This window comes from Oncorhynchus nerka, linkage group LG6 (genome assembly GCF_034236695.1).
Source record: "Oncorhynchus nerka isolate Pitt River linkage group LG6, Oner_Uvic_2.0, whole genome shotgun sequence".
NCBI lineage: Eukaryota > Metazoa > Chordata > Actinopteri > Salmoniformes > Salmonidae > Oncorhynchus > Oncorhynchus nerka.
Genome location: NC_088401.1, coordinates 22,426,538 through 22,451,905, shown reverse-complemented (window position 1 = coordinate 22,451,905; position 25,368 = coordinate 22,426,538). Strand labels below are relative to the sequence as shown.

General features: G+C 45.2%; 1 protein-coding gene across 1 annotated transcript in view; it reads right to left on the bottom strand.

The window, feature by feature from the left end:
* LOC115131042 (dynein axonemal heavy chain 5-like) overlaps window positions 1-25,368 on the bottom strand; it is a 90,895-nt gene that overhangs the window by 18,839 nt on the left and 46,688 nt on the right. The window contains 22 exon segments of the mRNA XM_029662659.2: window positions 1,130-1,410; window positions 3,606-4,270; window positions 4,685-4,751; window positions 4,754-4,838; window positions 5,466-5,708; window positions 6,969-7,175; window positions 7,348-7,677; window positions 13,801-14,007; window positions 14,110-14,277; window positions 14,364-14,597; window positions 14,836-14,925; window positions 15,108-15,419; window positions 16,238-16,455; window positions 17,134-17,323; window positions 17,499-17,633; window positions 18,900-19,094; window positions 19,744-19,931; window positions 20,209-20,387; window positions 23,225-23,397; window positions 23,718-23,864; window positions 24,388-24,603; window positions 24,842-24,970. Coding sequence (XP_029518519.2) covers window positions 1,130-1,410; window positions 3,606-4,270; window positions 4,685-4,751; window positions 4,754-4,838; window positions 5,466-5,708; window positions 6,969-7,175; window positions 7,348-7,677; window positions 13,801-14,007; window positions 14,110-14,277; window positions 14,364-14,597; window positions 14,836-14,925; window positions 15,108-15,419; window positions 16,238-16,455; window positions 17,134-17,323; window positions 17,499-17,633; window positions 18,900-19,094; window positions 19,744-19,931; window positions 20,209-20,387; window positions 23,225-23,397; window positions 23,718-23,864; window positions 24,388-24,603; window positions 24,842-24,970 — 4,659 coding nt within the window.

Below are 25,368 nucleotides of genomic sequence, written 5' to 3'. Positions count from 1 at the left end.
ACTAATGGTGCAGGATCATTACTGTACTAATGGTGCAGGATCATTACTGTACTAATGGTGCAGGATCATTACTGTACTAATGGTGCAGGATCATTACTGTACTAATGGTGCAGGATCATTACTGTACTAATGGTGCAGAATCATTACTGTACTAATGGTGCAGGATCATTACTGTACTAATGGTGCAGGATCATTACTGTACTAATGGTGCAGGATCACTACTGTACTAATGGTGCAGGATCACTACTGTACTAATGGTGCAGGATCATTACTGTACTAATGGTGCAGGATCATTACTGTACTAATGGTGCAGGATCATTACTGTACTAATGGTGCAGGATCACTACTGTACTAATGGTGCAGGATCATTACTGTACAAATGGTGCGGGATCACTACTGTACTAATGGTGCAGAATCATTACTGTACTAATGGTGCAGGATCATTACTGTACTAATGGTGCAGGATCATTACTGTACTAATGGTGCAGGATCATTACTGTACTAATGGTGCAGGATCATTACTGTACTAATGGTGCGGGATCACTACTGTACTAATGGTGCGAGATCATTACTGTACTAATGGTGTGAGATCATTACTGTACTAATGGTGCGGGATCATTAGGTGCATTTATACGGAGACTTGATTACACACAGGTGGATTGTATTTATCATCATTAGTCATTTAGGTCAACATTGGATCATTCAGAGATCCTCACTGAACTTCTGGAGAGAGTTTGCTGCACTGAAAGTAAAGGGGCTGAATAATTTTGCACGCCCAATTTTTCAGTTTTTGATTTGTTAAAAAAGTTTGAAATATCCAATAAATGTCGTTCCACTTCATGATTGTGTCCCACTTGTTGTTGATTCTTCACAAAAAAATACAGTTTTATATCTTTATGTTTGAAGCCTGAAATGTGGCAAAAGGTCGCAAAGTTCAAGGGGGCTGAATACTTTCACAAGGCACTGTATACTAATGGTGCAAGATCATTACTGCAATAATGGTGTGGGATCATTACTGTACTAATGGTGCGGGATCATTACTGCACTAATGGTGCGGGATCATTACTGTACTTCGACTGATACGATGGACAGAAAAAGCAAACTCAACAAACTCAAATCCTATTCTCACCTGCAATGCGGTCTCCGCGGCTGCTAATGCAGGCTTGGCTGCCTCTAGCTTCCTCTCGGCCACTTTCTTATCGGCTTCAATCTCGTCCACGATGGCCTGAGCCTTGTCCTTCACTTTCTGAACCTGCATCTTGACCTTCTCGGCCGCCTGGGCCTTGGCTGTTACCTCCTGCAAGACGCCATCAGCCTTCTTGGAGGCCACCTCCAGCTCCTGTTCCTTAACAGCCAGCTCCTTGGACAGCTGGCTCACAGACTGCTCTGCCTCCATCAGCTTGGCCAGGCCTGGGGAGAGTGAGATTGTGTCAGGTGGTGAAAAAGAGCTTTAATCGGTGTTCCTCAAGGTTCTGTTTTAGGACCACAATTGTTTTCACTACATTTACCTCTTGGGGATGTCATTCGAAAACATAATGTTAATTTTCATTGCTATGCAGATGATACACATCTGTACATTTCAATGAAACATGGTGAAGCCCCAAAATTGCCCTCGCTGGAAGCCTGTGTTTCAGACATAAGGAAGTGGATGGCTGCAAACTTTCTACTTTTAAACTCGGACAAAACAGAGATGCTTGCTCTAGGTACCAAGAAACAAAGAGATCTTCTGTTGAATCTGCCAATTAATCTTGATGGTTGTACAGTCGTCTCAAATATAACTGTGAAGGACCTCGGTATTTACGTAACATTGCAAAAATCTGACATTTTCTGCCATTTTCTACCATCCATGCTTTTGTTACTTCTAGGTTAGACTACTGCAATGCTCTCCTTTCCGGCTACCCAGATAAAGCACAAAATAAACTTCAGTTAGTGTTAAATATGGCTGCTAGAATCCTGACTAGAACCAACATTTTTTATCATATTACTCTGGTGCTAGTCTCCCTACACTGGCTTCATGTTAAGGCAAGGGCTGATTTCAAGGTTTTACTGCTAACCTACAAAGCAGTACAATGGCTTGCTCCTACCTATCTTTCTGATTTGGTCCTGCCGTACATACCTACACGTACGCTACGGTCACAAGACGCAGGCCTCCTAATTGTCCCTAGAATTTCTAAGCAAACAGCTGGAGGCAGGGCTTCTCCTATAGAGATCCATTTTTATAGAATGGTCTGCCTACCCATGTGAGAGACGCAGACTCGGTCTCAACCTTTAAGTCTTCATTGAAGACTCATCTCTTTAGTAGGTCCTATGATTGAGTGTAGTCTGGCCCAGGAGTGTGAAGGTGAACGGAAAGGCACTGGAGCAACGAACCGCCCTTGCTGCCTCTGTCTGGCCGGTTCCCCTCTCTCCACTGGGATTCTCTGCCTCTAACCCGATTACAGGGGCTGAGTCACTGCTTACTGATGCTCTTCCATGCCGTCCCTATGAGTGGGTTGAGTCACTGACGTGGTCTTCCTGTCTGGGTTGGTGCCCCCCCCTTGGGTTGTGCCGTGGCGGAGATCTTTGTGGGCTATACTCGGCCTTGTCTCAGGATGGTAAGTTGGTGGTTGAAGATATTCCTCTAGTGTTTTGGGGGCTGTGCTTTGGCAAAGTGGGTTATATCCTGCCTGTTTGGCCCTGTCCGGGGGTATCATCGGATGGGGCCACAGTGTCTCCTGACCCCTCCTGTCTCAGCCTCTAGTATTTATGCTGCAGTAGTTTATGTGTCAGGGGGCTAAGGTCAGTCTGTTATATCTGGAGTATTTCTCCTGTCTTATCCGGTGTCCTGTGTGAATTTAAGTATGCTCTCATTAATTCTCTCTCTCTTTCTTTCTTTCTTTCTTTCTTTCTTTCTTTCTTTCTTTCTTTCTTTCCTTCTTTCTTTCTCTCTGTCTCTCTGTCTCTCAGAGGGCCGGAACCCTAAGACCATGCCTCAGGACTACCTTGTATGATGACTCCTTGTTGTCCCCAGTCAACCTGGTCATGCTGCTGCTCCAGTTTCAACTGTTCTGCCTGCGGCTATGGAACCCTGACCTGTTCACTGCGATTACTATTATTTGACCATGCTGGTCATTTATGAACATTTTAACATCTTGGCCATGTTCTGTTATAATCTCCACCCGGCACAGCCAGAAGAGGACTGGCCACCCCTCATAGCCTGGTTCCTCTCTAGGTTTCTTCCTAGGTTATGGCCTTTCTAGGGAGTTTTTCCTAGCCACCGTGCCTCTACACCTGCATTGCTTGCTGTTTGGGGTTTTAGGCTGGGTTTCTGTACAGCACTTTGATATATCAGCTGATGTAATAAGGGCTATATAAATACATTTGATTTGATTTGAAATTTGATTGGATTACTGGCGACAAACAAGACGTTATAGCCAGTCACTTATAATAAATGAATACTGTCTGTCAGTGCAACAATGCACTTGTTACAATGTCTCCAGCTTTGCTCCAGTGGTGCCGTAGTACTATGGATGACCCTGTAAAGCAACACATTTCCCTGCACCTATCCAGTGTGTGTGACAATAAAACATAACACATATATTTGTTTTTGAATAGTTTTACCTTACCTGTTTTCATGCGCTCAGCAAGCATGCCCACTTGAGCGATCTTCTCTGAGTAGATGATCTTATAGCCGTCAATGAAGGACAGGTAGGACCTGGGAGTGACGTAGGTCTGACGGCGGAACCGTTCAAAGTACTCGGTGCACTTCTCGGCCACCAGGTCCTGAAAGGTCCCCATGGTGTGGACTACACTCTGCTTAACTTCCTCAGAGCATTGGAACGTATACTGGGACAGAAAGTGATGTGCGACTGCCACTAGTGCGTCCCGTGGCCAACGCTGGAACCAGTCAATAGTACAGCCCGATATCAGACCTGGGAACTTGAGGGCTCTTGTTCGGAACTTCTCCCCCACCGGCGAGAAGCACAACACCACGTGCAGGTTGCTCCTCACACGCGACAGGAAGTAGTCGTAGAGGTTTTCGGCGGTAGGTGGGTGGCGAGGGTGCTCACGTTTCATGGCTGGGATGAGGTCCTGGGTGATTTCATCGACTTCGTCACGGGCGAACAGGTTGGAGACTTCGCCCGAGGCCAGTACATTGTTCATGTACTCCAGGAAGGACTCCTCCTTGATGTCGTTGTCGGTGAAGATGAAGGTGACTCCTTTGCCCTGTTGTCCGGCGATGCGGTACAACGACTTCAGGTCCTCCATGAGGTTGTTGGTGTTGTACGTCCTGTCGAATGAATGAGATAAACAGAATTTTCTTCACACCAACTCCAGTTAACAAGATTCAATCAAACGATAATCCACTATTTCATCTTCTAAAATCTACTATGCTACTGTCATTAGCCTATCAAAAAGGTATATGGTTTACCGCATGCTCCACTGATCTATTTAGATCTGTGATTATCCATGAATTAGATCTGTGATTATCAATTAATTTACCTGTGATGATCAATTATGTGATTATTAACCCAATCTCTCTGTAACTGAATACAGAGTACAGACCACAGGATCCAGACCAGGGTTGGGAACCACTGGTTAGGATGTCTTTATGATGATGATTAGGGTTAGGATGTCTTTATGATGATGATTAGGGTTTGGGTGTCTTTGTGATGATGATTAGGCTAGTATCTAGAAGGCCGACCTGGTCAGGATGATTTGAAAGCTCTGGTATCCAGCGATGAAAGAGGCCAGGCGGGTGAGGCTCTGCTTCCTGAGCCACCCACCCCCACCAAGAGGGCGTTCCCTTGAGGGGTGCGGACGATACGACTGATCTTCATCAGGTGGATCATGGCATCCTGCCCGGCGATAAAGAGAAGGAGCATCAGCCAATAGGAATACAGAGCTACAGCAGGATACTACTACATGTTGTTGAGTGAAAACATAGTAGTGTATTTGTGTGTACTAACGTGTCAGTCAATCATGACAATGGCTACCAGAAGCTACCAGAAGATAGGGGAGTATGCCAACTGGTAAATCCCACGATATGGAACACTTAAGCAATAAGGCACCTCGGGGGTTTGTGGTAGATGGCCAATATACCACGGCTAAGGGCTTGTTTTATGTACAACTCAAAGCGGAGTGCCTGGATACAGCCCTTAGCCGTGGTATATTGGCCATATACCACAAACCCCAGGGGTGCCTTATTGCTGTTATAAACTGGTTACCAATGCAATTATAGCAGTAAAATACATATTTTGTCATACCCGTGGTATACAGTCTGATACACCACAGCTGTCAGCCAATCAGCATTCAGTGCTCGAACCACCCAGTTTATAATTTAGAATAGAACGCTCAATTCACTGTTATCCTTTTCACACTGTCAAGCCAACCAGAACCGTGCTGTACAGTGTAACCAGGTCACTGATGTATTGCTTGGCTCGTTTCGGTAGTGTGAAAGGGCTAATACTGTAGTTTGCTTTTACCTCGAAGAAGACCAGGTCCATGGCACTGCCTCTGACTGCCTCGTTGTACTGCAGTTGGAATGTGGCGAGGCGCTCCGACAGGGCCTGGAAGGACGGGATGGGCTCATAGACCTTGGGGGCCTCCAGCTCCATGTCCTCCGGCTCCTCCCCTGTGGTCTCGGGGGCATCCTTCAGGAAGTCCACAAAGTAGGCCTCCCACTGGGGGTGCTCTATCATGGCTGTTCCATGCTCCTCCACTGTAACCTAAGGGAGACAACAGTGAATTGAATCGCATCTCTGCATGTCTGGCAGACATATCAGTGTGGATGACGGATCACCACCTCAAGCTGAACCTCGGCAAGACGGAGCTGCTCTTCCTCCCGGGGAAGGACTGCCCGTTCCATGATCTCGCCATCACGGTTGACAACTCCATTGTGTCCTCCTCCCAGAGCGCGAAGAACCTTGGCGTGATCCTGGACAACACCCTGTCGTTCTCAGCTAACATCAAGGCGGTGGCCCGTTCCTGTAGGTTCATGCTCTACAACATCCGCAGAGTACGACCCTGCCTCACACAGGAAGCGGCGCAGGTCCTAATCCAGGCACTTGTCATCTCCCGTCTGGATTACTGCAACTCGCTGTTGGCTGGGCTCCCTGCCTGTGCCATTAAACCCCTACAACTCATCCAGAACGCCGCAGCCCGTCTGGTGTTCAACCTTCCCAAGTTCTCTCACGTCACCCCGCTCCTCCGCTCTCTCCACTGGCTTCCAGTTGAAGCTCGCATCCGCTACAAGACCATGGTGCTTGCCTCACGGAGCTGTGAGGGAACGGCACCTCAGTACCTCCAGGCTCTGATCAGGCCCTACACCCAAACAAGGGCACTGCGTTCATCCACCTCTGGCCTGCTCGCCTCCCTACCACTGAGGAAGTACAGTTCCCGCTCAGCCCAGTCAAAACTGTTCGCTGCTCTGGCCCCCCAATGGTGGAACAAACTCCCTCACGACGCCAGGACAGCGGAGTCAATCACCACCTTCCGGAGACACCTGAAACCCCACCTCTTTAAGGAATACCTAGGATAGGATAAAGTAATCCCTCTCACCCCCCTCCCCCTTAAAAGATTTAGATGCACTACTGTTCCACTGGATGTCATAAGGTGAATGCACCAATTTGTAAGTCGCTCTGGATAAGAGCGTCTGCTAAATGACTTAAATGTAAATGTAAATGAGACAGCTCTCTGTGGTTGGTAACCAGTTTGATAATGTGTTTAACTATGCTTTCTTTATAAATATGCTTTCAGAAATATAGCGAGAAAGATGTAGTGTTATTAAAAGTAAAATATGAAATTAAAACACTTGTTATTCTATAACGAAACTAAGCCAATTTTAAAAAATCTATAATTATAAAATGTGATATTCAAATGCATAGCTATGTGTCCATCTTTTATAAAGTTACACCTGTTGAGAACAGGACACCAATTCAAACCGCATAACAGAGGATATATGAACAGAATCCACACTCCATACCCACCTTCTCCAGCATGCTGTCAAAGCTCTGTCTGTCCTTGTGGTCAACGAAACGGTCAGCAATGACCCGGGTACACTCGTGGTGGAAGAGTGAAGCCAGCACCTCTGGCCCCTGGCACACCTCGGTCCTCACCGTTAGAATACCCTGCCAGATACGACTGAGGTCTCGTAGGTTGAAGATGTAGTGGAACTTGGCTGGGGAGGGCAGCATCTGAGGAGGTCACATAAATGGATGGATTAATTAATCATTCATTTTCTTGCAACACGTCCTACACCCCCTGAAGCACAAGCAGCAGCACAGTGGCAAGGAAAAACTCATCTCAAGAAGAACCAGACTCCCTCCATCCTCCTCTGGCTGTGTTAGGTATGTCACAGTACTGTACCTTGGCTTTGACAGCTTGCCACACCCTCCTAGTGGTGGGCACCAGGGCGCTGGCCAGGGTGCACACCTCCTCAGGGAAGCCCCTCTCGGGGCAGAAGTAGCCCTGTGCCACAGTACGAAAGATCTTGTCGATGGAGGAATTGGAGGGCAGAGTGCAGTTGAAGGTGCTGAACTGCCTCTTGAGGCGCTGAGGCACGTCGTTGCGCCCACCCCCGGGGTGGATCATGGCCGCTACTAGCTGGACATCCACCACACTGGTGAACTCCCCTGGTCTCTCCAGGCTGTAGAAACCACCCTGCTCCATCAGCTGACGCACTATCTCATTGGTTATCTGTTGGATGGACACACAATATCATTGGTTATCTGTTGGATGGACGCACAATCTCATTGATTATCTGTTGGACGGATGCACAATCTCATTGGTTTTCTGTGTGCAAGAGACAGGGAGATTACAATTTATTAAGAGAAATAATACGGGATCACGAGACCCTTGGACGAGATGGCTGCATGAACTAAGAGCTCCGCACAAGTAGTTTCCAATTCCTAATCTTACCTCCACTCCAAGTTCAAACTCATATAGCTTTAGTAAGAAAAAGTCATGGCGGCTACAAAAGGCGACACTACAGGTGATATTTTTACCCGGACTCGAGTATTAGCGACGGAAAAAGCCTCCAAGAAGAAGCTAGCTTCAGAAAAAACTAGCGCCATTAGCCAGGAGCAAGAGAACCCGCTCCCCCACGAGGCACAACGAATGCCAACCTCGCACTCTGTCGAAGACATCCTTTCTGAGTTGAGATCCCAACGTACAGAACTAAACATTAAATTAGATGCCATTAACTCTCAGCTCAGCGCGATAGGGGGCAAGGTGACAATCCTGGAAAACGCTTTGCCTGACAAAAACAACAAGATAACCATAAACGCGGGGCGCCTGGATGAGGCAGAGGGGCGAATCCTATCCATGGAAAACTTATTGACAGATGCCATGGAAACAATAGCATATGCTAAAAAGAAAATCGAGCATCTGGAAGAGAAAACAGAGGACCTGGAAAACAGGGGGCGAAGGAATAATTGTGTTCTATTCAATCTGGGCGAAAAAGAAGAGGGAAACATGCCACTGATCCGCTACCTGCAAGACAAACTTCCAGAGTGGCTCCACATGTCCACCGACAGGCCCATAGAACTCGAGAGAGCTCACCGAGCACTGAGGCCCCCACCAGCAGCCAGACAACCATCGCGCCCAATCACCATACGTTTCCTGAGATTCACCGACAAGGAACGAGTCCTACGGGCGGCGAAAAACAACACCATCACAGTGGGAAACGCCAAACTCGCTTTACACCAGGACCTGTCAGCTGGAATACGCCGAAAGCGCCGAGAATTTGACGAAGTGAAGAAATACTCCATTGACCGAGGCATCTTCAGGGGATTCAAATACCCAAACGAGCTCAGGATTCTTCACCAAGGAGCCTTGCGACACTTCAAAACTCCCGAAGAGGCAAAACGTTTTTTGAAAGACAATCCTGGCCAATGAGAAACAGACCAATGACTAAATGCGATTAATGCCATTACTAAAGGAGGTAAGACGACATATAGCCGATATCCAGAGACCCACCCCCTAAATGTCATTATAGCCGTCCAATTTATATTTATTTTCCTTTAACTGAGAGGGATGGGCTGTATAGCCTAACCTAGGCCTACTAATGTTTCAGCCTACTTTTATTTCCCTGTTTTTTTGTTGTTGTTGCTATTATTACTTGGGGTTCCCTATGTCCCTTGGGGGAGGTATATGTAGGCTGGGCTATTGATTTGATTTTCTCCCCTCTTTTACTGTGGTCTGGACGAGGGCAACTGTGTTATTTACTCAACGCGGGGTGGAGAGGATGAGGCATTTCTTTGGTGGGGAGAGGGAGACGTTGTGCGTTGCTAACTGTTCCCGGTTTTTGTTTTATTCGGACCACAGAATTGAGACTGAGCGGGGGGGGGTAATAGATCCAACGGGATGTGTCGAGTTGTTTGGGAACTCGGCTGGGGGGTTCAGAGATTATTATTTTATGTACACCATTTATTTTCCTTTTATGTGAACGCAGCTGTAATTACTATCCACTTTTACCCAGCGATGACTTGCACTAAAGTTCGATTACTGTTCGATGACGATGACTAGTACTTTAAATCTATTGACATGGAACTGCCATGGTCTAGGGCATGCAATAAAACGAAAAAAGATACTATGTGCTCTAAAAAAGGAAAAATCAGACTTCGCGCTATTACAAGAGACACACCTCTGTGATGCTGAACATGCCAAACTCCGCAGAGCTTGGGTGAGACAGGTGTATTTCTCATCTTTCAAATCAAACAGTAGAGGCACAGCCATACTTATCCATAAAAATGTTCCATTCATAATTGACAAAAACATATCTGATATCATATCATATCTGATTTATTTTGATAACTGGGTCACTATATGGTCAACCAATTACTATATTAAACATATACGCCCCTAACACAGATACTCCTGCCTTCATGTCACAAATTATAACCCTGTTCAATGAGCATTGTGTCTCCTTTGGCGTGGTGGCCGGAGATTTTAATTGTACCCTTAACTCAACCCTAGACAAATCATCTCAAGTCCCCACCACAAATCCTAGATCTGCAAAGATGTTGAACTCTCTTACTAAAGAGATGGGACTGATAGATATCTGGAGAGAGACTAATAGCTCATCTATGGACTATACATACTACTCTAATGTCCATAACACCTACTCCCGTATTGATTACAATTTTATCCCAAAGAGTTTCATAAATTCAGCCACTTGTAAAATCGGACCCATAGCACTTTCAGATCACGCCTTTGTCCACCTCCGCTTTGACCTCTGCAAAAACATCCCGAGGTCAAAGAGCTGGAAATTCAACACCTCCATGCTATCAAACGAAGCGTTCCATACATTGGTAACTACATGGATAGACAACTACACACAAGACAATAAAGATTCTCCTGTTTCTCCGGCCACAATGTGGGACGCTGCTAAAGCCACACTAAGAGGTCATCTAATTGCATATGCTTCCTCTAAGAAAAAAGCAATGGAAGCACACAGGCTAGATCTTGAGAGGGAGCTGGAATGCTGTGAAAAAATACATAAACAATCCCTAGACAGCACCTCCTGGAGTCATCTTAAAGCAGCCAAAGCCAAACTGAATTTGGACTACACTCGGGAGATAAAAAAAAGTTTTCTTTACTAAAAAGAAATACCATGAGTATAGCAATAGGCCCAGTAGATTGCTTGCTTACCAATTAAAAAAGGAGCAGTCAGAGCGTACAATCATGGCTATCCGAACAGCAGAGGACGAGGTCACATATGACCCAAAAAATATCAATTGAACTTTTCATGATTTTTACTGCAAACTATATACGTCTGAGAGAAAACACACAGAGGCAGAACTCCACTCTTTCCTAGAGGGAATCTCGCTACCTAAACTATCAGAGAACGACCAAGAAGATCTCAACTCCCCCTTCACTCCTGAGGAGATCCTGGAGGCAATTACCTCCATGCCACCTAATAAGTCCCCAGGCCCAGATGGATTCCCCAGAGAGTTCTACAAAGCTTTTTGGCCCCAGCTCAGCCCTATCTTCATGCCAATGCTGGAGGATTTTTGCAAAAACAGAGTTCTCCCAGACTCAATGCACACAGCTCGCATTACAGTGTTGCTAAAAAAGGACAAGGCCCCCCTATCCTGCTCGTCCTTCCGGCCCATAAGCTTGTTGGATTTCGACTATAAAATAATTACCAAATTGCTCGCCAAAAGACTAAACACTCTTCTTCCCAAAATAATAAAAGCGGACCAAACTGGATTTATTAGAGACAGATACTCTTCTGATAACATTCGCCATCTTTTTGATATTATTGATCAAGTAAACACACAGAAGACCCCTGTCCTGCTGGCTTCACTGGATGCTGAGAAGGCGTTCGACAGGATGGAGTGGAACTTTCTGTTTTCAGTCTTAGAAAAGTTCAATATGGGCCCAAATTTTATTAAATGGATCAAATCACTATACTCTCATCCAAATGCCATCGTGACTACTAATGGACTGAACTCTGACAGATTCCCTCTGGAACGGGGCACAAGACAAGGGTGCTCGCTGTCCCCGCTGCTCTACTTGTTGGGGGCGGAGCCGCTGGCAGAGCTGATAAGGAGCAATCCAAGTATTATGGGTGTTTCTGCAGGCGGCCTGCAGCACAAGATTTCGCTTTACGCGGATGATGTCTTGCTCTACATATCCAACCCTGAGAAATCCCTCCCTCTCATTTTAGACACAATTGCTCAGTATGGCAAGTTTTCAGGTTATAAGATCAATTTGAACAAATTCACTGTCTGCCCTCAATATTACACTCACCAGCTCTATGAAGACACGTTGTCCTTTCCAATGGAAAACACAGGGGTTTCAATACCTCGGGATCTTCATAACATCTCCAAACCTGGATCTCCCTTCCAATTAGCTTAGTAGGAAGAATTAATGTAATCCGTATGAACGTCCTCCCTAGACTGAACTACTTATTTCAGATGCTCCCATGCTATCTCCCAGTTTCCTTCTTCAAAACAACTAACCAAAGCATCACCAAATTTATATGGGGCGATAAAAAACCTAGGATCAAGTTTTCCACTCTATCGAAACCTGAATCTAAGGGTGGTCTTGCCCTTCCCTCCCTTCAATTGTACTACTGGTCTGCCCAAATCCGCAACATGCTAACATGGATCACAAACAGACAAGAGTCAACGTGGATTCAGATAGAAGCCCAATCCTGTGGTTCATTGCCCTTAAGCTCAATTATATTCACTAACAACTTTAGTGAAGTGGGCAACATAGCCAAATCCTTTGTGATTTACAGCACCCTACTAGCGTGGAGGGACTGTAAGAAATACCTGGGCATTTCCTCCCAAATATGTTCTCACTCGCCTATAGTAGGCAACCCAGACTTGCCAAAAGCCCTGAGGGATGCCAACTTTAATCTTTGGCATACTCTAGGAATCAGGACCTTTTCAGACCTATTTCATCAGAAAACCACTACACTGAAATCCTTTCAAGAGCTCTGCAGTGAATTCGATGTGCCAAGATCCCATTTAAAAAAAAAATATCTTCAAATTAGGCATGTAATTTCCTCATTTACCTCCAAGAGGAGGTTTAGAACTCAGTTGAATGAAGTTGAAACCCTTCTTGTCACAGCACAATCCATTAAAGGCAAAATATCTTACATCTATAGACTCCTTTCTGAGAAAGGAAGCTCCTCCTTTACTCCTTTGAAAATAATCTGGGAAAAGGACCTTGGTCTGACTATCAGTGATGAGTTATGGGCGGAGGTTTGTGACAGGGTATACTGCTCCTCTACCAGTGTAAAAATGAAAGAATCTAATTACACATTTTTGTACAAATTTTATTATACTCCTTTGAGACTCCATAGAATGAAAACAGATATGTCTCCTAACTGTAAAAGATGTATCTCTGAAAGTGGAACCTATATGCATGTATTTTGGAGCTGTAGAGAGATTGCCAGATTCTGGCAATCTATACATACTGCTGCACAGAAAATACTAGAGGTACAGTTTGATATGACCCCGTGTATTTATCTTCTTAATGCCCAGCAGGACTTTGTTCTTGATCCTGACAGAGAAAATTTGCTTATGACTATTACATACTTTGCTAAGAAATGTATTCTTCTATTGTGGGCCTCTAAGACCCCTCCTACATTTAAAATGTGGATTGACCAGATTGTTGACTTTCTTCCTCTTGAAAAGCTCACTTATGACCTCCACAAGAGACAGCCCAAGTTTGATAGACTCTGGTCTCCACTATTCAACTATATTTCAAACTGGACAGAGTTAACGGGGTGACTAGGGAAATGCACAGATACATGTTGTGTAAGGTACTGTAAAACCTAAAAATGAATTATTGGCCCGTCGTCTCAGCGAATGCTTGAAATAGCTGATAAGAACCTTGATAGTGCTGCTGCAAGTGGTATATGTTTTTGTTGGGTTTTTATTTTAATTTAGTTTTTGAGTACATGTGCGTATGTGTGTGTATATATATACACGTATGTATATGTGTGTATGTATGTACGTATGTATGTATGTATATATATATGCACCAAGGAAAATGAATAGATTAAGAAAAATAAATGCTTTTATTTGACTTTATCATTCATTTTAATTGTATTTTTATTTTTTATTTTTTCAAAGGTATTATTATTGTTTGACTTTTTATTTTTTAAAAGCTTGTCACATCTGTGAATGTGGAATGTGTTCTGTTGGTTGATTGAAAAACAAGAAAACTCAATAAAATCTTTAAATTGAAAAAAAAAGAGAAATAATACAATATTTTGGTAAAGTGTAAATAAAGCCAGGTTCATGTTGATAGTTACGATCAAAATTAACAACTGGATTCATGTTACAAAACGGCACTAACCTGGTCACCCCACTCGTTGATAACGGGCATGTTGATGTCATCCACAAACACAGTCATCTTCTTGCCTGCCGGCGGCCCGTAGGTGGAGCCCATCCTCTTGTCAATGTAGCTCTCTATGGTCCTCTGGAACATACTGGGCAGGGTGGCCGAGGAGAAGTTTAAGCTCTTGCTCAGCTGAGTTTCAGGATCAAACTTACTGGTATAGCCCTGCAATGGGATGACTAGGATTGAGATCCTATAAAGAGATCCTATTATGGTCATAGATAGTCATAAAACTCACATCTACATTCACAAATCTATATCTCAGACCTTGATCATGACAGTCTTAGCAGTCCCCTGTTCCCCGATGAGCAACACGGCTTTGCCTTGTTTCATGATGGTCTGCATCAGGAAGTCTGTCCTCACGTTGTCCACGTTGGGCACCAGGATAGATGAGTAGTCCGGGACAGAGTCTGTGGGATACTTGTACTCTGGCACCTGGAGGTGACATCATCATGCAGAAAGAAAGTAAGGATTAGTGGAGTGATTGATTGATCAATTAACAGCAACAGCACAAGCCATACCTTCTTGGACCAGTGCTCCCACTGGCCACGTTCATTGACCATGAACTCAAAGATGGTCTGGTCTCCTTGGGTCTGGGGCAGGTCCAGAGTGGCAGGGTGTGCCTCTAAGAAGGCCTCCATCTTGGATCTGTCCTCCAGCTCCAGCAGAGCCCCCACTGACCACATGACAGCAAACACAAAGAGCCTTGATACATCCCCCTGAGACTGCTTTTCCTCCACTGCAGGAAGTAGACCCTGGAAAAAGGTTCCACATTGAGCTTTGCCTTTTAAATAAGTTTGATATGTTCAACACTTCAGCCATTGGGGTGGACATGTCTATTGAATTCAATGTTATTGTCATAATAGAATGTGGGAGGTATTATGACTAGTTCAGTTTGATTAAAATTACATAATATTTCTAAGAATAAATAGGTAAAATATTTGAATTTCAAGTGTGTCTTTTACAGGATTTTAGTGTCGCTATTCTGCTTACCTGCAGAAGGTCAATGGTCTGCTTGATGTACATACACTCCAGGATGGGCATTTTGGGAGACACAGCAGTGAAGACAAAGTTGATCAGATCCTGCACAGGGAATAAGGTAGAGACTCAGCAGATTCAGGAAGACCACAGAGGATTATTCTCATGGGAACACATGTCAGCAAAGTGTGTGTATGCCTCCATACTGCATGTGTTTGTGTCTCTTTCTGGGTTTGACCCTACATTAGGGAATGAGAATGGAAGTACAGTATGATATTCAGACAGACCTGGAAAACACTATGGAAGCAGCCCAGGAGAACCTCTGCCTGCTGTGGTGGCACCCTCTGGAGCCAGGCCTGAAGGATAGGCTTCCAGTCCAGCACAGAGGAGCTCATGAACACCATGCCGTTGCGGGACACTGTGGCCGGGGAGGCGTTGTCGATGTTGTGGGGCTCAAACACCACCTTACAGTTAGGCGCCATAGGGATACGGTCGCCATTAGCCAGGGTCAGGGTCTTGTTGTCGTCCAGGACTGAGTTGAGGTTTTCAATCCAGATGGCGTCCACAGGGCCGTCCAGCACGATCCAGATGTGCTCCCCCTTGGGAAGAGAAACAGTTAAATAGAATAAAAATGAGAACTAGTACGACAACCATCTGGCTTAGATAGTGATAACTCATAAATAATTGTGAGGGGCCCAATTGAGGAGCCTAATGGGAGGGATATGTAACCTGAATAGCTGTTATTGGCAGAGGAGGACGATCCAATTTGATTTTGGACTGCACTGCCCCTTTAACTTCCCAGTACACCTAACTACAGTGAGCGCCAAAGGTATTTGGACAGTGACACTTTTGTGTGTCTAACTTTCTCACTCATCATAATCATGGTTTAGAAACATATTATTTTTTACAATAAAAGTGCCTCCTAAATGAGACAACACATTATGTCCCATCCATTTCTATTGGCACAAAATAATCTGAAACACAACCAAAACAAAAAATAGTAAATGCATCCAACAATTTTGTAGAGTCACAAGCTTGATGTAGTCATTGCGTGCTATAAATATGGGATCAAATACTTCATTTTTGACTACTTTGATACACATAAGTGAATTTGTCCCAATACTATTGGTCCCCTAAAATGGGGGGACTATGTGGGGGGACTAAATGGGGGGACTAAACGTTCTGTAATTTCTAAATGGTTCATCTGATATGGATGAAAATACCCTCAAATTAAAGCTGACAGTGTGCAGTTTAACCTCGTAGTCCTCACTGTATCATTTCAAATCCAAAGTGCTGGAGTACAGAGCCAAAACGACAAACAATGTGTCACTGTCCCAATACTTTTGGAGCACACTGTAACTAGAACAGCATACTGAAGGCACTACCCTTCCATCCCAACTCTATGGACCTTGCTGACCTTCTTGGCTTTAAGCGTTTTCCTCCACAGGGTTGAGAAGACCCCATCAGTCCAGTCGTTGGTGGCTACATCCAGGGTACCAAACATCTGGGAGGCAGTAATGGCCTTGGGGTTCATCCTCATCTCTCGGTGAGGGGTGCCACAATCCAACATGGCCCTCATCAGTGTGTGGATGCAGGTGGTTTTTCCAGCTCCACTGGGGCCTAGTGTCATCATACCTACAGGCAAGAGAATGAGATTAACATAGAATGAGAGGAAGAGAAGGGGCTGTGGTCTGCAGAGGAATATCAGTGTGTAGAGCAAATCTGTTACAACTGCTTATGGCACGTGTTATGACATGCATGACTGCATGCTTTACAATATAGGGCTGTGGTAAAGCAGGGATAGCCAGCTCCAAGACCATACAATGGCAGGTTTTTATTATTTCCTCCTAATCAGAGATGGATTTAGACCTGGGACACCAGGTGAGTGCAATTAACTAACTGGTAGAAGAAAAAAAACAGAATGGTTTCGGCCCTCCAGGACAGGAGTTGCCAAACCCTGTAGTGAAGAATCACTGATAATGGCGAACACCAAACCATCTCCATTACAGCTTTAAAACAGAAGGTTCGAGTGCACGTTGACTGACCGTGGAGAACAGTAAACCATCTCCACTACAGCTTTAAAACAGAAGGTTCGAGTGCACGTTGACTGACCGTGGCGAACACCAAACCATCTACACTACAGCTTTAAAACAGAAGGTTCGAGTGCACGTTGACTGACCGTGGAGAACACCAAACCATCTCCACTACAGCTTTAAAACAGAAGGTTCGAGTGCACGTTGACTGACCGTGGAGAACACCAAACCATCTCCACTACAGCTTTAAAACAGAAGGTTCGAGTGCACGTTGACTGACCGTGGCGAACCCGCTGGGTCTCGTAGAGCTGCACCAGTTTGAGGACCCAGGGCTGGTGAGGTATGAGGCCAGCCTGCTGGGTCTGGGCGTGGATGGCAGCCTCCAGGTCGGGGTAGCCTGCTTTGTCCAGAATGATCCCAGGGAACAGGTCGTTGATCAGACTCATGAACAGAGGCTCGTCCTCATCCACCTGGTCAGAGACCCAGGGGTTTTGTTAATTTTTTTAACAATAAAAAATGTAAATCATTCATGTAAATTCATAAAATCATTGAGGATGACACAAATTCAGATACTTCTAGTTTCAGTGTGAAGGATAGAGGTGAAGTACCACTTGGATTGTAGGGTAGAAGAAAACTTGACTGTACCAGTTTGGAGAGGTTCATGTCGCGCAGCACTCGCATCACGACCGTTTTCTCTGGCTCAGTGGGGTTGGACCTCTTCACTGAACCCAGTGTCCTCAACACTGACAAGATGTTCCTTAGCCCAAAGTCATAGTGGACCTTGAAGAGCATGTGAGAGGAGACGATTATAATCAATCTGGCTGGTGACCAAAATTCTTGATGAGGATTGATTACAAGTGTGTACCGTCTATGGTGCTACTGTGACCTTTTGACCTTAATTACATTTTTATTTCACCTTTATTTAACCAGGTAGGCTAGTTGAGAACAAGATCTCATTTACAACTGCGACCTGGCCAAGATAAAGTAAAACAGTGCGACGCAAACAACACAATTTTACACATGGAATAAACAAACATACAGTCAATAATACAATAGAAAAAGTCTATATACAGTGTGTGCAAATGAGGTAGGATAAGGGAGGTAAGGCAATAAATAGGCCATAGTGGCAAAATAATTACAATATAGCAATTAAACACTGGAGTAATAGATGTGCAGAAGATGAATGTGCAAGTAGAGATACTGGGGTGCAAAGGAGAAAAAATAAATAAATAACAATATGGGGATGAGATAGTTGGATGGGCTATTTACAGATGGGCTATGTACAGGTGCAGTGATCTGTGAGCTGTTCTGACCGCTAGTGCTTAAAGTTAATGAGGGAGATATGAATCTCCAGCTTCAGTGATTTTTGCAGTTCGTTCCAGTCATTGGCAGCAGAGAACTGTAAGGAAAGGCGGCCAAAGTAGGAATTGGCTTTTGGGGTGACCAGTAAAATATACCTGCTGGAGTGCGTCATACGGGTGGGTGCTGCTATGGTGACCAGTGATCTGAGATAAGGCGGGGCTTTACCTAGCAAAGACTTATAGATGACCTGGAGCCAGTGGGTTTAGCGACGAATATGAAGCGAGGGCCAGCCAACGAGAGCATACAGGTCACAGTGGTGAGTAGTATAAGGGGCTTCAGAGTAGTGATGCTGGACGGGCGGGCAGATGCGGGCAGCGATCGGTTGAAGAGCATGCATTTAGTTTTACTAGAATTTAAGAGCAGTTGGAGGCCACGGAAGGAGAGTTGTATGGCTTTGAAGCTCGTCTGGAGGTTAGTTAGCACAGTGTCCAAAGATGGCCAGAAGTATACAGAATGGTGTCGTCTGCGTAGAGGTGGATCAGAGAATCACCAGCAGCAAGAGCGACATCATTGATGTATACAGAGAAGAGAGTCGGCTGAGAATTGAACCCTGTGGCACGCACATAGAGACTGCCAGAGGTCCGGACAACATGCCCTCCGATTTGACACACTGAACTCTGTCTGAGAAGTAGTTGGTGAACCAGGCGAGGCATTCATTTGAGAAGCCAACCACCTTGATGTTACCTGCTTGGAGAGCTGCTCTTCACACAGCTTGTACAGGGTGTAGAACTTGCGGCTGAGGACTTGGTTGTCACGGAAACCAGCACTGGCTAGCTTCACCCTCATGATGATGGCTCTGTCTGGAACCATCATGGCCACCGTACGGAACTGGATCTTCAGGTTCTCCGGAAGCTCCTGGCGGCCAGCATATCCAGGGTTCTGTCGTTTGAGAAGACCAGTAGAACAGAGATAATAGGAGACATAACATTGACAATTGACTCAAGAAGGGATTAAGTAAACCAAGGGGCCTCCCGAGTGGTGCAGCAGTCTAAGGCACTGTCTAAGGCAGTGCGAGAGGCATCACTACAAACCCCGGTTCAATCCCTGGCTGTATCACAACCGGTCGTGAACGGAAGTCCCATAAGGCGCCTCACAATTGGCCCAGCGTTGCCCGGGTTAGGGGAGGGTTTGGCAGGGGGGGCCTTTACTTGGCTCATCGTGCTCTAGCAACTCCTTGTGGCGGGCCGGGGGCCTGCAGGCTGACCTCGGTCGTCAGGTGAACAGTGTTTTCTCCTACACATTGGTGCGGCTGGCTTCCGGGTTAAGCGGGCGGGTATTAATAAGTGGTGTTTGGCGGGTCATGTTTCGGACGATGCATGACTCGACCTTCACCTCCCGAGCACGTTGGGAAGTTGCAGCGATGAGACAAGATCGAAATTGGGGTGATTTTTTTTTTTTTTACAAATAAAAGAGTGTGCAAACCACACTAAATAATGTCTAGTAAATCTTCCTTTCACAGTTGGTATTTGAACCTTACATGCAATGTAGCACAATGTTAGTGAAAATGTGAAATGTGATATTCTCTCACCATGGTTAGGAAGATGCCAAACTCTCTGTCCATTTCCACCAAGTCGCCATCCGTGAAGATAAACTGTGTCTTCTTGTTCTTTTTGCACTGCAACACTATATAGATCTGCTGGGCTGCTACTGACAGGACAGGGAGCTCGATGCGGTTGAACTCATCAAAGCAGCCCCATGCACCTGACTGAGCCAAACCTGCAGATAATGTTTGCTCTCCGTTTATACCCTTTATGTACTCTGCATAATTCCATATGCTATGGTGGTTATTTTTTAGGAAATGCTTCATTTAAAGGGGCCGTACTGTACATATGTCTTTGTGACACATTTAGTAAAACCCTCATAACCTCTTTATGTGTGTCAGAGCAACATTCATAGCAATGTTTTATGAGTATTGACAGATCATATTTAGCTTTGATTAATTGTCAAGTCAGAGACCTTTCCATGTTATCTCCCCATGGACAAGCTTTAGTACCTTTATAGATTCGTCCTAGCCCTCTATAGTCCATCTGGTCAGAGCAGTTGAAGACGACAACGTACTTCCCCAGGCAACGGCCCATGTCTTTGGTGGTCTCGGTCTTACCTGTACCAGCCGGCCCTGCCGGGGCTCCGCCCATACTCATACCCAGGGCCTGGGACAGGGTGATGTAACACCTAGTGGAGTCCGAACATGTCAGTCATCATTGTGCTGATGATCAAATCAAATCAAACTTCATTAGTCACATGCGCAGAATACTAGACTTTACTGTGAAATGCTTACTTATAAGTCCTTAACCCAACAGTGCGTTTCAAGAAGAGTTACGAAAATATTTACCAGGTAGACTAAAATAAAAAGTAATAATAAAAAGTAACACAATAAGAATAACGAGGCTATATATAGGAGGCACCGGTACCGAGTCAGTGTGTGAGGGAACAGGTTAGTTGAGGTAATTTGTTTGAGTTTCAGCAATGTACAAAAAGGGAGGGGGGGGGGGTCAATGTAAATTGTCCGGTGGCGATTTTATTAATTGTTCAGCAGTCTAATGGCTTGGGGGTAGAAGCTGTTGAGGAGCCTTTTGGTCTTAGACTTGGTGCTCCGGTACCGCTTGCCGTGTGGTAGCAGAGAAAATAGTCTGTAACTTGGGTGACTGGAGTCTCTGACAATTTTATGGGCTTTCCTCTGACACTGCCTATTGTATAGGTCCTGGATGGCAGGAAGCTTGGCCCCAGTGATGTAGTGGGCCGTACGCACTACCCTCTGTAGCGCCTTACGGTCAGATGCCGAGCAGTTGCCATACCAGGCAGTGATGTAACCGGTCAGGATGCTCTCGATGGTGCAGCCGAACTTCTCCCTATAGGGAGAAGGTCAATGAACTGGCAATGTGGTGCCAGGACAACAACCTCTACCTCAATAAGAGCAAGACAAAGGAGCTGATCGTGGACTACAGGAAAAGGCGGGCCGAACTGGCCCCCATTAACATCAACGGGGATGTAGTGAGGATCTGGGGACCCATTCCAAATATTTTCAGTCTCCTGAGGGGGACCATGATTGTTTGGACCATGATTGATTGTTGGTGATGTGGACACCAAGGAACTTGAAACTCTCGACCCGCTCCACTACAGCCCAATTGATGTTACTGGGGGCCTGTTCGGCCCGCCTTTTCCTGTAGTCCACGGTCAGCTCCTTTGTCTTGCTCACATTGAGGGAGAGGTTGTTGTCCTGGCACCACACTGCCAGTTCTCTGACCTTCTCCCTATAGGCCATCTCATCATTGTCAGTGATCAGGCCTACCACTGTTGTGTCGTCAGCAAACTTAATGATGGTGTTGGAGTCGTGTTTGGCTACGCAGTCATGGGTGAAGGGGGAATACAGGAGGGGACAAAGTACAGTGTTAAGGATCAACGTGGCAGACGTGCTGTTGCCTACTCTTACCACATGGGGGCGGCCCGTCAGGAAGTCCAGGATCCAGTTGCAGAGGGAGGTGTTTAGTTCCAGAGTCCTTAGCTTAGTGATGAGCTTCGTAGGCACTATGGTGTTGAACGCTCAGCTATAGTCAAAGAACAGCTTTCTCACATATGTGTTCCTTTTGTCCAGGTGAGAAAGGGCAGTGTGGAGTGCGATTTAGATTGCGTCATCTGTGAATCTGTTGGGGTGGTATGCGAATTGGAGTGGGTCTAGTGTGTCCGGGAGGATACTGTTGATGTGAGCCATGACCAGCTTTTCAAAGCACTTCATGGCTACCGACTTGAGTGTCACGGGGCGGTAATCATTTAGGCATGTTACCTTCGCTTCCTTGGGCACAGGGACTATGGTGGTCAGCTTGAAACATGTAGGTATTACAGACTCGGTGAGGGAGAGGTTGAAAATGTCAGTGAAGACACTTGACAGTTGGTCTGCGCATGCTTTGAGTACACATCCAGGTTATCCGTCTGGCCCAGCGGCTTTGAGAATGTTGACCAAAGGTTTTGTTCACATCGGCTACCGAGAGCGTCATCACACAGTCATCCAGAACAGCTGGTGCTCTCATGGATGCTTCAGTGTTGCTTGCCTCGAAGCGAGCATAAAAGGCATTTAGCTAATCTGGTAGGCTTGCGTCACTGGGCAGCTCGCGTCTGGGTTTCACTTTGTAATCCACAATAGTTTTCAAGCCCTGCCACATCCGATGAGCATCAGAGCCGGTGTATTAGGATTCAATCTTAATCCCGTATTGACGCTTTGCTTGTTTGATAGTTTGTCTGAGGGCATAGCGGGATTTCTTATAAGTGTCCATATCAGTCTCCCACTCCTTTGAAAGTGGCTGCTCTAGCCTTTAGCTCGATGTGGATGTTGCCTGTAATCCATGGCTTCTGGTTGGGATATGTACGTACAGTCACTGTGGGGACGACGTCGTCGATGCATTTATTGATGAACCTGAAGACTGAAGTGGTGTCCTCCTCAATGCCATTGGATGAATCCCGGAACATTTTTCAGTCTGTGCTAGCAAAACAATCCTGTAGTGGAGCATCCGCGTCATCTGACCACTTCCCTATTGAGCGAGTCACTGGTACTTCCTGCTTTAGTTTTTGCTTGTAAGCAGGAATCAGGAGAATAGAATTATGGTCAGATTTGCCAAATGGAGGGCGAGGGAGAGCTTTGTATGCATCTCTGTGTGTGGCATAAAGATGGTCTACGATTTTTTTTCCTCTGGTTGCACATGACATGCTGGTAAAAATGTGGTAACATTTGCTTAAAAGTTTGCTTAATTGTTGCAACAAACTCATTCTTGCAATTGGATAAGATCTTTTCAGCCAGGCGTATTGTCTGCGCCGGTATGCATTATAGTAGATATCACAGAGCTGGTTTCCCAGAGATTTATCCTGAATCATCACTGAATATGCTTTTTTTGACCAGCACCAGGCTTAATCTGTGCTTGGGAAATCTGCCCATAATATGTCCCAGTAAGACAATAACACTATAATACAAGCAGGAGTTTCAGAATAGATAGAATACCATTAGTGTAATTATTAAAGACCTGTCAGTGAGAGGGGTGATGACCAGTCTGTCGGTACAGCCCAGATACTCATTGCAGTAGCTAAACTCCACGTCAGTGATCTGGATTATACATCTGTCCTTGTCCTCGATGAAGTAGAAGCGGGATTGCTTCTGCCACTCAAAGTCTAATGTCGATCGGATGTTCATTCGCACCTGAGTGATATTGGGATGTGGATTTAGTCATGGATTACGTTTATATAGTACAACCTGATGGAGACTCATGCAAAGCTTTATCAGATACTTTATGAAATGCCCAATGAATATGCTAGAGGTTATTCATGAAAAATGTGCCCCCTTTTCTTCCTGAAAAATAGGTTGTATAAATGTTGCATTGAAAAAAAAAGATGGCATTCCAATATCTTACTATTGCTGTACTTTTGCTAAAAATACTATAAGACTTCTAAGAAAGTTAATACATCAACTTGTATGTGGTTGGGGAAAAGTCTTTGAAACAATGCAAAGGGTATGCTCACCAGGTCGTCGAATATGTCTTTCTGATGCACATGGATGGTTATCAGAGTCTCATACTTGGTGCGTTCATTCCTGGTCAAGTCTCGAGTGGTCATATCAATCAGCTCATTCAGGATATCCCCAAACTTTTGATTGGTAGTTTGCATGACCTGTGCAATCAAGTCAAGAAGTAAGAAGAAAACACAAAATAATTTATTCAACAATGTATCCACAAAATCCAATTTTAGAAATAAAGCTACTTCTTGTCTAGAGGTGAAGATTCCGGCTCCCGAGTGGTGCAGAGTTCTAAGGCACTGCATCTCAGTGCTAGAGGCGTCACTACAGACCCTGGTTTGATTCCAGGCTGTATTACAACCGGCCGTGATTGGGAGTCCCATAGGGCGGTGCACATTTGGCCCAGCGTCGTTCGGGTTAAGGTTCGGCCAGGGTAGGCCGTCGTTGTAAATAAGAATTAGTTCTTAACTGACTTTCCCAGTTAAATAAAGGTTAAAAAATAAAAAAATACAATTCCCTTTCAGGTACAGTATAACCACATTCTACAATATATACTTTACCCAGTATAATAGCACCAATGGAATGGTCCCAAAAGTGGAAGCTCCAAGCAAAATCAAGCACACCTCAAATACTTGCAAGTATCTTACATGTACAGTATTTGAATGTCCAGACTGTTACCTTTTTGTCTCCCTTGCTGAACCCCAGTGCTTCCTCTGCATCCCTGGTCCAGATCATCTGGATGCCCAGCAGACCCACCTGGGCTGGGAACACAGACTGGAACTCCACCAGCTTTAGTCCTGCGTCACTGATGGACATGTGAGCCTGCCGGATAATGCCATGGATGGTCTTCCTCACTCTGTCCAGCAAGAGCCCCAGCCAGGCTTCTACATTTCCCTATCGGACACCATCAGAGGACAATGTTCAGTAATGGATCTGCGCCTCATGATTAGTCTACCACTGAACATATAAAATAGATGGATGATCAGGAATCAAAGCAGAATGGCTTTTTATCATGGGAATAAGAAACTTCCATTTTGTATTGAAACGTTTCAGAACACCAATGCCAAATGTGAGTCATGCATTGAGGAGCATTGCCTTCAACTCAGCAGTGTGTACAGTAGGTTAAGTGTACCTGAGCCAAAACAGGTTCGGACAAGTCTACTGTCTCTCCTTCCTGGGACTGGAAGCTTAGGATCTGGTCATAGTTCTTATCATGGAAAACCACACAGTTCACATTGTCGAAAAGACTCAGCAGATGAGCCTGTACCCAAAGGAGATGACAAGTTACAGTTTGAGAGAGGTTTAATTTGTGATAACGACAAATGATAGAACTAGAACTACATTTCATTGATTTTGATTGATTTCATTTTATGCAGTCAAAAAACAATGTAGATTGCACAGTTACACATTGAGCTGCCTTACTCAACATCCACGTCATCAGCGCCTGTGGAACAGTGGGTTAACTGCTTTGCTCAGGGGCAGAACGAAAGATTTTTACCATGTCAGCTCAGGGATTTGATCCAGCTACCTTTCGGTTATTGGCCCAACGCTCCTAACGGCCAGGCTACCTGCTGCCCCTCAGTGACATTCAACGTGGCACCGACAAAGGATGCCACCTTTTCAACAAGTCAGTTAGTTACATTTCTGCCCTGCTAGAGC